The sequence below is a fragment of the Teleopsis dalmanni genome, chromosome 2, assembly GCF_002237135.1.
Source record: "Teleopsis dalmanni isolate 2A chromosome 2, ASM223713v2, whole genome shotgun sequence".
NCBI classification, from domain to species: Eukaryota; Metazoa; Arthropoda; class Insecta; order Diptera; family Diopsidae; genus Teleopsis; species Teleopsis dalmanni.
Genome location: NC_051847.1, coordinates 13,364,030 through 13,377,271, shown reverse-complemented (window position 1 = coordinate 13,377,271; position 13,242 = coordinate 13,364,030). Strand labels below are relative to the sequence as shown.

Sequence of the window (13,242 nt, the reverse complement as noted above, 5' to 3'; positions counted from 1 at the left end):
TTTAGATTCGTCTTGATATATCATGAAATAAGAGAAATATTTCCGATGGTATTATTTTCAGTATTTTAATTTCAACAATTGAAATAAAAAATTTATTGACACAGTTTTAAGTGAGGATCAGTCATTATCAGATCCAACTTAACAGAATTCTTGTACTTCTTCTGAACCGTTTGTCACATCATCCTAAAAATTACACTCATTCTCAAATTTTTAATTAACATTGAAAACAATAACAATTTCACATTTGATGTGAGTCATGGTCAAGTCAAGGTGAGGAAAAAGTTGCCTTAAATAAAAATTTATTCTGTAAGTGGAATTAAACAGTTACGCTTAGCCATTATATTTATATATTTTTTAAATATTGGAAGTACATTATTAAATCAATGTTAAGATAAATAAAAATGGTGTATAATAGTCAACAGTATGTTATGGTCAAATAATTGTTAGATATTATTGAATATGTACTTTGCTTATGTACTTAAAACTGGTATATGGTGTTATTGTAGAAGATAAGTTCAGAATCCGGAAAATATTTTAAAACTTATCTTGACTCGTCGAATATACTTAAAGTCTTATTTTTGTTGTAATTTTGGAGTTGATTTTCAAGAACTTCACCCAAGACTTTGGAGGCCTTTTTGGTCACTGCTTCTCGTGCAGCTTTAACTATCAAATTTATTGTGGTAGAAGATATTCCAATAATGTCTGCTACCGCTTTTGTAGTTAAGCTTAAGCCCTCATTCTTAATATAAAAGAATTCTATATAAGGATATTAAATACATTTAATTTATTTAATTATTGGTACCTGAGCTGCTAAGTAGAGTGCAGTTGCTGCTATAGATGTTGGCGACCTTCCGTAAATGTTCTTGAAGTCTTTAATATTTTCCGCAATGAGATGTGCTGCACTAATAACATTACTTGACAGTTCTTAAAATATTAATATAATTATTATTTTATATTTTCAGTAAAATGACATCAGGATTTACCTAATTGAAAACCAAACCGACTAATGAAATCAGTGCAATTGACGTTACCCTGCTTGACTTCTAAGGTACGCAGAAACTTCTTAACTGTTGCAGCGATCTGGTAAGCGGAAACACCTCCAATAACAGCTAACTCTCTATACGATCTGGGTACAGACTCAACCCTTGCAGCCATATATATGGCTGCCAAACACTTACATTTGGTTTCAACTCGTAAGTTAAAGTATTGAGCATACTAAATAAATTGAGTTCAAGTGCGTTTTAAATGGAAATATGATAAGGTCGATAAAATTTAAATACCTTTTTAAAGTATTCCTGAGCGCGATGTGCAATTGAATCAGGCATATGGGCACGGCTACAAAACTCTCGAACTATGCTGAACGGTTTACCAAATACTTTATCTTTTGGATCGTCTGTGCATCTCGTAAGTATTGAAAGCCCATATGTTTCAATATCTTGTTCAATACTAGCACCGCTGTTAAGTATTTGATAAAAGTTTACATTTAATATAAATTATGGTATCTTAATTTGTATAACCAAAATATTGTTTTTAATTAATATAATCGTAATTCAAGAGTTTTCACACTTACCTCATCGTAACTGAATTGTTTTTTTCCTTCTGCGATTCTAAGAAAACCCAAAACTTTTTGAAACATTTACGAGAAATTAAATATGCATTAAAAAATTATTAATGACATATGTGACTAAAAATTTTTTAAATTGTAATAGATTTAGTCAACGCATGGTTGCATTTTTCATGATTTATTTAATTTAATTTGGTTCATTTGAATACTGTTTTTTAAGGTTGCATCTCATGCAACACCAATGGCTCTTATGTGGACGAAAATTGCAATTTTCTAAAAATAACGATAGAAATATGTTTATTAGTTGAATAAAATGTCAGCTTCTTCTTATCTTTTTATTAGTTATTTTTAAGTTGTCAGATATAATTGATTATATGAAACAAATTAGAAGTCTTGTACGGGCTTTACATCACAAACTTTCCTGATGGAAATCGACTTTGAGCTCAAAACCAGCAACCAATATCGATTTTAATATATATAATTTTATGCGTTATCGATAACTTTTTGGTGCAAAAATGGCGAAATGAAAGATTTTGAAAGTACCACGAGTTACTCGTAGTAACTTTGAGTAACACTGTGTATACACAAATGCGTTCCATCAGCAAATTTTCGAGTAAATAAGAGCTTCTGAGAGAACATAACATCCCTGTCGAAATTTGAAAATGCTACACAGACTTAACTCGTACATTTTATTTCGAGTAAAATTTGTGTTAATGTGTGAATCAGCTGTTTTGGTTTGAATTTAAATTTTTGTATGGTTTATTTGCGCGGCATTGGTGTTCTCACCAAACTTTACACAAACCTATTCCATAAAAATCTGTGTAAAGAGTGTAATTTGGCACTTTATTTGAGTTTTACTTGATCTGTTATAATAATTATATTCTTGAGTATATTTCAATATCCACAAGTATTTTCTAAAAATGACTACATTCTAACCTTTGTAGGTTAAGTGCACGTATTGCAATGCATCAATAATTAACTGCACTCGAAGTCGTGTTTCTAAACAAATTTTGAAATTAACACTACGTGTTGTTGCTCTTATACACTGAAATTTCTACCAATATTTGTAAAATAGTTTTTCTTGCCTCACGAAACTTGTGTTTACCAATTTGCTAAAAGAATGGCTGATTTACCTAAAATTATGCAAGAATTATGAAGAAAGGTATGTAAAGAAAAACAAAGAAAATTCCAAGAAAACTGTAAGGAAATTGTTTGTGCCCGCACAAAGGTAGGAGTAAGAAATTTACTAGAAACTAATGAGGAACTACGTGAGTTGCAGTATAAGTCCTTATGCTCCTAACTGAAATTAAAACGCCCATTTCACTTCTATGGAGTACGAAAGACCTACGAATAGAAAATAGTGTGCGGAGGGTAAACAAAGTAATAATACAGTAATGGAATAAAAATTGAGACCATGATTTGCAAAGTACGATACTTAAAAGTGCAAATGACTTGGTTAATGGTAGGAAACCTGTAACTAGTCTAGATACTCTGTCGCTTAAAACTAAGAAATATATATGTACATGGATTTTATTGTCAAACTGATATGCAGATTATTACTTAAATATATGTGTGTATAAAATAATTATATTTTAAATTATACTCAAAATTTTTATATTTGTTACGAATTCATTTATTATTAATTTGAGATGTGGAATCTCTTAGAGTGTTTAAAAATGTTTTATAATGTACTTTCCGTTTTAATTTGGAGTATACTTGATACAGAAAATCCAGTTCTTTTAATGAGTGCAGCAGGTTTTGTAGTCATACTTTTAAGAATAACCATCACATTCTATCAGAGGTAATTATATACATTCATATGTACATTATAATGTACACAATATGCACATATGTTTTAATTTTTTTAAAAATTATAATATCTCTGACTGATTATATATAAACAATTTTATATTTAGTGTCGGAGTTTTGAGACATCCAAACAAAAGCATTAATTAGACAAAATTATGTAGACAAAATCAGGGATATACCATAAATTTTGAATAAAACTCATAAATGCTATTTAAGAATTATGAAAAACGAAACCGATTGCATTTAGAGCAAAATATTTCTTCAGAGTATTTATACATTTAAACGTTAAGCGTATTCACGCAGCAATATTGTTAGGATCTGTAAAGTGCGTATACTTACTGGTATTAATGGTGAAGGAACTGGAATTGGCAATGAAAATTTGTATCAAATTGTAAGAAGAAGTATTGAATTTGAAAAAGGTCTTTTGGTCATCCTTAAATTGGATCAAAGTATTCCTCAATACTATTCAAATTGAAATAGAATTATATTTTTGATGTATGAAATTTAAATATTAATAAAAAAAAATCGTTTTATTTATTAACTTACAAAAAAAATGAAATTTTTATTCCTATAATACACATATAACATATCTAATTCCTGTTCTATAGAAATCATACAATATTAACATATATGATATGCTTGCTAGACTGGGCACTTCTTCTACGGTTACCTCTATATCAATCCCTGCCACTGTCAACTACAGTCGTAGGTTGAGTTATAACCAATTTTTGCGACAGTCAAGTAGGGAGTTGGGTTATACTACCTCAGCACTAAGGTCAAGGGCTACATGGCCAATTTATTCCAAATGAATAAGAATAATTTTTGACTTGATATACAGGAACAAACCAGAGGTATCTATGTTAATATTTGTGTTAACAGGGCACTAGACCATAAGACGGTATGGGGCTAAGCTCTGTAAAACTCTGAAAACCTGCAGCATTTCCTGTAACGCGTGTGTATTGATGGTCAAACCAGAACGCTCAATATGTTTATATCCAGGCTTGTCTAGAACCAGGTTTAAATTAGCTGGCGATATCGCCAGCATTAGCATTGGCCACACTCTCGCTTTTTTAAATGCATCTGACTGTTTCTAACTGGTCCATTCTTCTACCCATATCTAATTGAGGAATATTCGTTACTCCCTTCTTTTCACTAACCTAACATATGGTACTATATGGTACAGGTATGTTGTGGGTTTTTTTAAAATAACTCAGCTTTCATATTGTGTTTCACTTCGATCAACAAATAAGTTTGACATAAATGGACTTACCATGCAACTCTAACATCCAGACCTACCATCAGTTACAATCCATTTCACTTTTGTTAAATAATTAAATTGCATATTCAGTCGTGATTACAGTATGTAGCGTAAATCTACTAATGTTCTGCATTTCTAGTTGTTTTCATAGTAATTGTTGCTAAAGCTCTTGTAAATAGTATTAGCAAACAAGATAAGTATAACAAGTGCAATACTAACAAACACCTTCACATCTATACACAAATGCAACAGCACAACAAACAGCGAAATACGCTCCTACAGAAACGTCCTTAAACATCCTTAAACGTGCAAACTTCACAACAAAACCGCACAACTTAAAATGTAAGGTAAGGAACGCATTTGAGCATTTGATACGCCTGTAAAATTAAAACAATAACTAAAGCAAAAACAACAAGGTTTTTACGTAAAATAACAAATAATGTCGGCAACAACATAGGTGCCTAGTATAGGATAGGTTCTTCTGTGCTTTGCTTCTTTTTTTTGGCATAATTTTGCTAAGTTTAATTTAGTTTGGCAGCAATGCAATGTTGCTAAATTGCAATGCGGAGCAACACTTTCATATTGCAAACAGGAAATGTGGTTAACATTTTGTGCCGCACGCAAAAACGAAATCAAACAAAGAGGAAAAACCCGGGAGAAGGAGTTGACTCCTGCCATTAAGGCGTTGTAATGGTGCAAAATGTAAGAAGAAATAAACAAAATGAAATCCTACGAAATGTTGCAAATGTTGCTAGACAGGCAACTTAAACGATTTCTAAACTTAAGTAAAGTGTTAGTTTCCGCTTAACGTTATTTTTAATTTTGAAATGTCACAGTGAAACAAAGGCTAAGACAGGAGCACTCTTTTTGCTCCTTTGCTATACGTAATTTGGCAAAGAATCAAATATAAAACTTTTAAAAACATTTATATTGCATAGTTTTAGGAGATATGTGCAGTGGATTATATTAAAAATTTACTTGATTAGATTGTTGTTAATGGAGAAGGGGCAAAAGAAAGAATAAAATATTCAATTGGTCTGTGAACTCCAAGAGTTTTGCTAAGAAATAACCATGAGTGACAGTAATGTAGCAAGATCAAAACTACAAAAGGATTTTGTGTTCTAGTCAAACTATCCGAATCTGTTCTAGAGTTTATTTTAAAAGCTAGATTAAGCTAGTTAGTTTAAGGTTACAAACATTTTCAAATTATTTCAGCTATACAGTAATAGAATAAATATTATGTCGCGATTTTTTCGTTGAAGTTATATAAAATAATAAATCTTTTTATTAAATCATATATATAATTATTGTTACTATCAAATGTTTTAATTTTATTTAATCTTATCTTTAGACATGATTGCAATAAATTTTAATTTTAATCAAATTAAATATCAGTTCGTATTGAAATTTCAACAGCTGAGCCATTTACCTAATTTATTATAACTTATCCGACTCAGTTTTGTCGCATTGAAAACAAAGTGAAGAAGAATTATACGTATGCATCATGTTATGAGAGAACGTTCAAGTTTCTTCGCTTATAAAGACCATGTTATGCAAACAGTTCTGTAACAAGTGATCAGGACGGTTTACACACTTTTTGGTCATGACTATGGAACTATGCAGATAGTCAATCACAATTTAAATTTTTGTACTATAACTACTATTTTGGTGTATCTTGGTGATGCCTGAATTTGTACAGTAATATGTATTTGTTCCTAAAGGAATAAAGCTTTAACATTTATAACTGAGAAGCATTGGTTAAAACAATGTTACGAGAGACAATAATTTTTGTATATCACTTCAACAGATTAAGCAATACTTGACCTCAGATCTACATACCTCCACGAGAAGCCTGTAACCATTCTGAGATTTCGTAATGCGGTGTTAGTAACATAAGCCTGTTAGTTTTCGTAAATAGTTTCAGAACTCTATTCTTTATGTATTTTTTAATAGGATTAATCTTGAGGACCCTAAAGCTGTCATTCATCCTAATGTACCATGTCACTTTGAAAAGTCTTCTCAGAGCCTGGCTGGCTCTAGATGGCGAATAGTAGTATTTGAGGCCTTGCTGAACGCCACACATCCATATAGATGTGACGATTGAATTATTTGGTTATATATCAGTTTCCTATTCTTAGCATGAAGATTTTCATTTAAATACCGTATATAGTATTAGATATTTTGTGTTATGTTTCTAAAAATTATAAAAATAATTGAATCTCAAAGTTTCTGTTGTCTTTAAGAAAATATGAGCAAAATTTTTTTAAATATCTTAAAGTCTGTGTACATAGAAAAGTCCAGAAAAATCCAAACAAAATTTGTCATAAGTTGGAATAGCAAGGACTAATGGATTACATTTGTAAAAATTTGTACGGAATTACTAAGTCTTTCTAAATCGAAAAAGAGTATTTGCGAACAAGCTTCAGTTCTAAAAGGGACGTGAGCGAAATTCAACGCCTTTGTATTATATAAACATTTGGCATCACAACTTGGCATTGCAAGTTGCAAATGTAGTGCATTTAAGTTACTTTAAAATTCAAAACGTTTAAACAATGAAAAGTACCTAAAACTAAAGCAACTCACGTAAAATTGAAAACAAAATATAAGGAAAGTTGGACAAAGATTTTGCTCACATACTCGTATATCCCGCAGTAGAAAACTCATTTCGCTAACTGAACCTTGCCACAGTTTGACATTTCGCCGCATGCATTTGAAAACATAAAAGTTAAAAAAGTTTATTAAGCAAGAGGTGGAGGAAAATACTAGGGGCGGGAGACGAAAAAATCCACTCCGCAACAAAGTGTGGAGGGAGCAAATAATTCAACATTTTTCCATGTAAATATCGGCGCTGTGGTGCATTTCGTTGAGAGTAGATTTGCCTGCTGCCAATTGCAACTGTCACATGACACACTGCTGGGAATAGAAATGGCTACGCTGCGGGGCCTGATACTCCTATTTTCTAGGATTTTAGAGCTTGGCTTAGCTACATTTTAGCTACATGTTTTATTTCTATATCCTTTTTTTGATTTTTATTTTTAAAGTGCATCAGTGGAACATTATTAATATGTCGATTAAAAGGCAGAATTAAGGTTTGATTGTGGTTTTTCCACCATCGTTATCCGTTCGGTTGTTAGTTTATGGCTTTTGGTTGTTGGCATTGATGAAGCAAAAACGAAAAATATTTTACCCCTGAGAGTTTCCAAATTTACGAGCTTGTTTGCATTGACATTTTTATAAAAATGATTATAAACCTTTCCGGTATATAAAATTGACAATATTAAAATATTTGCTAAATTAAAACAGAAAAAAATAGTCAAAAAGGTGTTCTTATAAAGTTTTTATGATACGATATATCTGAAATATATACAATTTGAATCGATATTAAAAAACTAAATATTGAATATATAATACAAATTTAAAATATTTTTATTTGTCTCTTAAATGAAAATTGCTAAAATTGCTTCAAAAATATTAGTTTCAATAGAAATATTCTATGAGTAGTAAAATCAGAACAGTGTATATAAAATAAATTAAAAACAAGTTGACTTATTGAAATTCAATATCCTTTACTCAGATAAGTATTAGTCCCATTCAAGTACATTATTAGATATATAAATAAACTCATTCACACCACTTTTATTAAATTAGTCAAATATCATTTATTTTTTATTTACAGATTATTTACAAACTATCGTTCATTTTTTACTTATTTGCCAAACAATAAACACATTATTTATTAAAATTGAATTCAAACTAGATATCATTTAATTGCTTCAAAAACAGTGGGTTAACTTGGTTCATATATTGACAGAAGGACAAATAGTCATACAAGCAATACATACGCAAATAGAAGGGCAGAAACAGTATGTGGAATACGCTTATAAGCGTATTATACGATATTAGGCGATATTAGGTTAATATCGGTAGCCGTAACCAACTCATAGACCTGTCGCCCATTTGTGATATCAAATGGACTTAAATTTTTATGTCTCTATATAGATTTTGTAGTATATCTTTTTTGCGATTTTAATAAGTGAAAAAGGCATATTATTATTTAAATAATAAGCTCTATTTCTAAGCGACGAAATATTTATCAATGAAATATATTGTATTTGTAGACTATCAGACAAATCAGACAAAGTTATAGATACATAGGCAGGCAGAAGTAAAATGATCAGAGGGACAGTTTTAATTTATTAAGTGGCAAAAATGTTGGTAACTGGACTTTTAACCCATTTCTATGCATAAATACGTAGTGTAAAAGATACCACTGTCCATAAGTATGTCCAGGAACACTCTTTTAGGCTTATATATGCATATCATCTCCTTTCTGCTAGTATGATAATTTTGATTTCCCAGTAAAATTTAATATTGAATCTAAATAAAAAATAAAAAATGTAAGTTCTCAAGATACATTTGGAAAAAAAAAATCTGAAGATATATATACTATATATTATAGTATAAATAATGATACTAAGACAAGAATTTTAAACTTTGTTGTATACATTTAGTCATAGTGCATAAATAGGAAGCACGCTTTAATTTATTTCTAAACCGTTTAAATTTTATTAAATTTAAACATTAATTAAAATAAATTCAATTTTTAAAGTCATTCTAATTATAATTAATTTTATTGCAGAATGCATAAGTACAGTGGTAACAAAATACTCTTTCGACCATTAATGCAAACTACAGACATTTTTATTATATTTTCAACCGTAATTGCCAACATTTGCACTCATCTTACCTAAGCAGACTACTTCGCGGCTTAGAGGACTCAAATGTTTAATTGAAGGAAAATTGAATTAATCTGAGTAGCAGCGACATTTGGGAAAGTAAACTAATACTGCGATATACTGCGAAATAAATTAAATGCAAAATGTGCAGTAGTGAAGTTGATTGAATCCATAAATGTCAAGATGAGTGCAATAAAAAATTTGAAAAAATTACATATGAGAACCGTTATAGGCAAAAAGGACAACAAATGATTGCAGGAGCCACTGCCGGGCCAAATGTGCCGGGCATTGCGCATAAATGCAACGAATTTCAACGTTTTTTAATGAATTTCCACGCTATTCGAGCGTGAAATGTGGCAACCATTCAGCAAAGGAAGCCGACATTTTTACACTTTCCGAAATATTTTTTAAATTTAATCTCTTATTTTTTTAATTTTTATTCTTTTATTTTTTTAATTTTATTTTTTATTTATATTCTTATTTGATTACAAGTGCTGCCTGCCTGCTTTTACTTTTTTTTATAAAAATTTTTCTTTTTTGTTTGATTTTCATTGTAGTTTTATGGATATTTTTTAATTTTTTTTTTTTAAATTTATGTAGAAACAATAAAAAATTTTATTGCGCTGCTCATCCATTTGACTTAATGGCGGTAAAAATGTTTTAACACTTTTTGAAGTAACACAAAAAGTACCAAATAATTTTTCCGTTTCATATTTTTCATCACTGCACATTAAAAATGTGTTTAAATGTGCAGAAGGTAAAAATTTGCACACAGTATTAAAAAATTCTTTCATATATCTCTCCTTTCCGCCATCCCTATTCCTCCCTCACACCGTCCCTGTCGTACTGTTTTTAATCAGCTGAAACCTTGATGTTACCTCAACCGGAAAAAGAGATTTATTCTTTTTAATGTTTTATTTAAATTTTATTTATTAAAAGTAGTCAAGCTCAGGCCAGCATAAAGCTAGTCCTCTTTTTATGACGTAAACTCAAAGGAACCCACAGAAATTATCATTCAAGAATTCAAACAAAAAATTTGAAAAATTAAAACAAAATCACAAAATATTGAGTGCTTTTCATGTCAAGAAAAAAATGATTACATTTGTTACGAAATTCAAATTACATTTCGCATTACGCCTATTCTTTTGTAAGCGTATTGCCAAAAAAAGACCGCTTATTTGAGAAATAACATATGAAACAACAACACTGCTCGCTTATTTAGTCGAACATTTTCGAAATTGCTTAATTAGTAAGCAGCTCAAATCGCATGGTTGCCAAGACTAAAAATTCGGGAACACTAAAGGACAACATCGAGTCCTTGCACTAACATATTAAGTGATTAAAAAGAGGTTATAACTAAGTTGAGTTATGATGGTATGAACATAATAGATACAGATGGGTAGGCTCTCACTTCAACTGTAGTTGGGTGATAAAATTCATGACTTATTGTGAGTTTCCTAATAAAAAAAATATTTGTACAAGAAAAAGTTAAAATTAAAACAAAAATAAAAAAAATAAAAAAAAAAAAAAAGTAGTTGAAGAATGCTACATTAACTTTTCTTGGGTCGAGATCACGCCTACTTGATTTCAATAGTCTTAAGATATTAAATTATTATTTAAAATCAAAAATTGTTTCTATATGTGGTACTTACTTTTCATATCCTCACTACATAATTGCTTCAACTTATTTTGATACAATAATTCATGATTACAAATTTTGTTCAAATCATTGGCTTTCTCCTCTCTACAGAAAAGAATATTCTTTTCAATGAAGTACTATTAACTGACAACAACATCCTGGAGAAGATCTCTGCATTTCAACAAGCTTATATTTTACGCCAAATGTTGCAGTCCTTAATTAGCAACGAGTCCTGTAACTTAAATACTCTCTGCTATAATAATTGTGATTAATAAAAGTCCCAACTCAACTTGAGCACACATATCTATAAGTAAAAGTTACACCCTTCATAATGTATAACCTGTGGCCAGGCGCCAATTTTTGCTTTCATTTCCACTTCAGAACACAAACTACAAATTGTGAAAAATTGCAATTGCGGTGCTCACGTAGCTTCCTTCGAAGACAAACGAATCTATAAGTGCGCACATTATAATTGGAATCACATTGGAACAGCGGAAATATGTTTGATTAGGCTTTGGGTCTATGGGTTGGGGGTTGGGGGATGGGGTTGGTGTCTGCGAGATGAAGAAAATAAACTTTTTGCTATTTCAATTCATTCCGCTGATATGAATGATGATTACACAAACTGGACACGAGCCCACATTAGTGTTTCGATGTACAATATGAATTTCATTTAATATTCCTTGCATGTAGAATATAAGAACCGCGTCTCTCTTCCATAGTCATTATTTGTTTTTTGTTAAAATTTTTCTTATTATTATTTAACAACGACTTTATTTATTTTCTTTTTATTTTTGTAATTTTCTCATTGATTTAACTTTGGTTTCTTCTATACAACTTATCCATCTCATGTTGAGCTTTTATCATTAACATTTGATGGCAGGTTCAATATTATTCGTGACATGTAAAGGAATAAGTTTGCTTGTCTATACTTCTTATTTAACTTTTTTTTCTTCGTCAGTCAGAGTTCGTCAGTTTGGATTAATGTGTTTTTTGATAAGTAATTTTCTTTTAACTGATTTAACTTTTGCAAGAATCTAATGAGATTTAATAAAGTATTATACAAAATATTTAATCAAATTATGTTGTATACAAATGATTGCTTCAATGGGTTAAAGAACTAAAACCTATTAAAATAATATTAACAAAATTAAAGAAATAACAAAGATTTTTAGATATAAACATCTGATATATTAATGAGAAAGCATGAAATTATGTCTTAATGGGCTGTTAAGAATGGGAGCCCTATCTATTCCTCAGTAATTGTCAAATGACAATTACAGCTTTCCAAGGAGCCCCATCATTTGCAGGAAAGTTGAACGAATAAAACTTCGTCGGGAAGTAGAAAATTATCCAGGCTATAACATCATTCCAATTTTCTTAAATCACCAAAATATTAGGATAAAATAATACTTTAAAGTACTTATATATTTTTTAATTCCAAGACATCTTTACATATGTTAAATTAGATGAAAGCGAGATGATTCCATGACAAATATCTAAAAATATATATATTCGTCATACCTTGCAGAGTACACCCCTACATCATGAGTTACAGTAAGAAAGACTGGAAAAATTAATCGAATCAAATGAATAAAATATAAATGTAAAATCTTTATAGATGAATTGGACTTAAATAACAATATCGATTACGAGATTTCCCTTGACGACCTAGCATTAAATATGCTGGATCGTCAATCGAGTTACTGACTATTTCAATACCAATCAAGCTATTATTCTGATGATGGAAGAACCAACAAATTGATATTGCAAATCGTCAGTTTTCTATCGAGTGTAAAGATTGCCTATTATTAATTCATGAAGAAATTCCAGGGCATAACTAAAAGTTGCACATGTTTTTCCTTCTACAACATAAAAATTTGTGAGAAACAATCTTAATCTGCAGAGTTACTTTAAAATGGGTAATTAAATAAGTTCTAAGTTAGAGGAGATACAGATTCTAAGAAGAGTTCTAAGTTTAAATATTTTCCTGATTACAACAAAATAGAAGAAAATTTAGTCGTTCCACAAAGTTATAGTTTTAAAGAAAATTATAGTAAAAGATGCTTTCTAAATACCATATACCTGTTTCTAGTTTGGTACCACTCATGGACTGATAGACTGTTAACTTCAAAGCTCATTGTGTAATTCAGCAGATGATTCAATTATCTCCATAACACTAGCAGTTAATTACATTAATAGGCTCCATGAGATGTACATGTTGATGGAATTTTCA

At 30.1% G+C, this 13,242-nt stretch overlaps 1 protein-coding gene across 1 annotated transcript; it reads right to left on the bottom strand.

Moving 5' to 3' along the window:
* Positions 1 to 368: 368 nt before the first annotated feature.
* On the bottom strand, positions 369 to 1,681 carry LOC119683187 (transcription initiation factor IIB-like). Its single transcript, XM_038096805.1, has 5 exons — positions 1,571 to 1,681; positions 1,281 to 1,455; positions 984 to 1,215; positions 803 to 924; positions 369 to 739 (listed from the first exon to the last, which is right to left on the bottom strand). The coding sequence occupies exons 1-5, from the start codon at positions 1,573 to 1,575 to the stop codon at positions 542 to 544; spliced, it is 732 nt and encodes a 243-aa protein (XP_037952733.1). The 5' UTR covers positions 1,576 to 1,681; the 3' UTR covers positions 369 to 541.
* Between the last annotated feature and the right edge of the window lie 11,561 nt (positions 1,682 to 13,242).

Coding starts and splice junctions, on each gene's coding strand:
- LOC119683187 (XM_038096805.1), bottom strand. Junction 1,216..1,280: donor CTCAGGAATACTTTAAAAAG/GTATTTAAATTT, acceptor CAATTTATTTAG/TATGCTCAATACTTTAACTT. Junction 925..983: donor TCGGTTTGGTTTTCAATTAG/GTAAATCCTGAT, acceptor TAATATTTTAAG/AACTGTCAAGTAATGTTATT.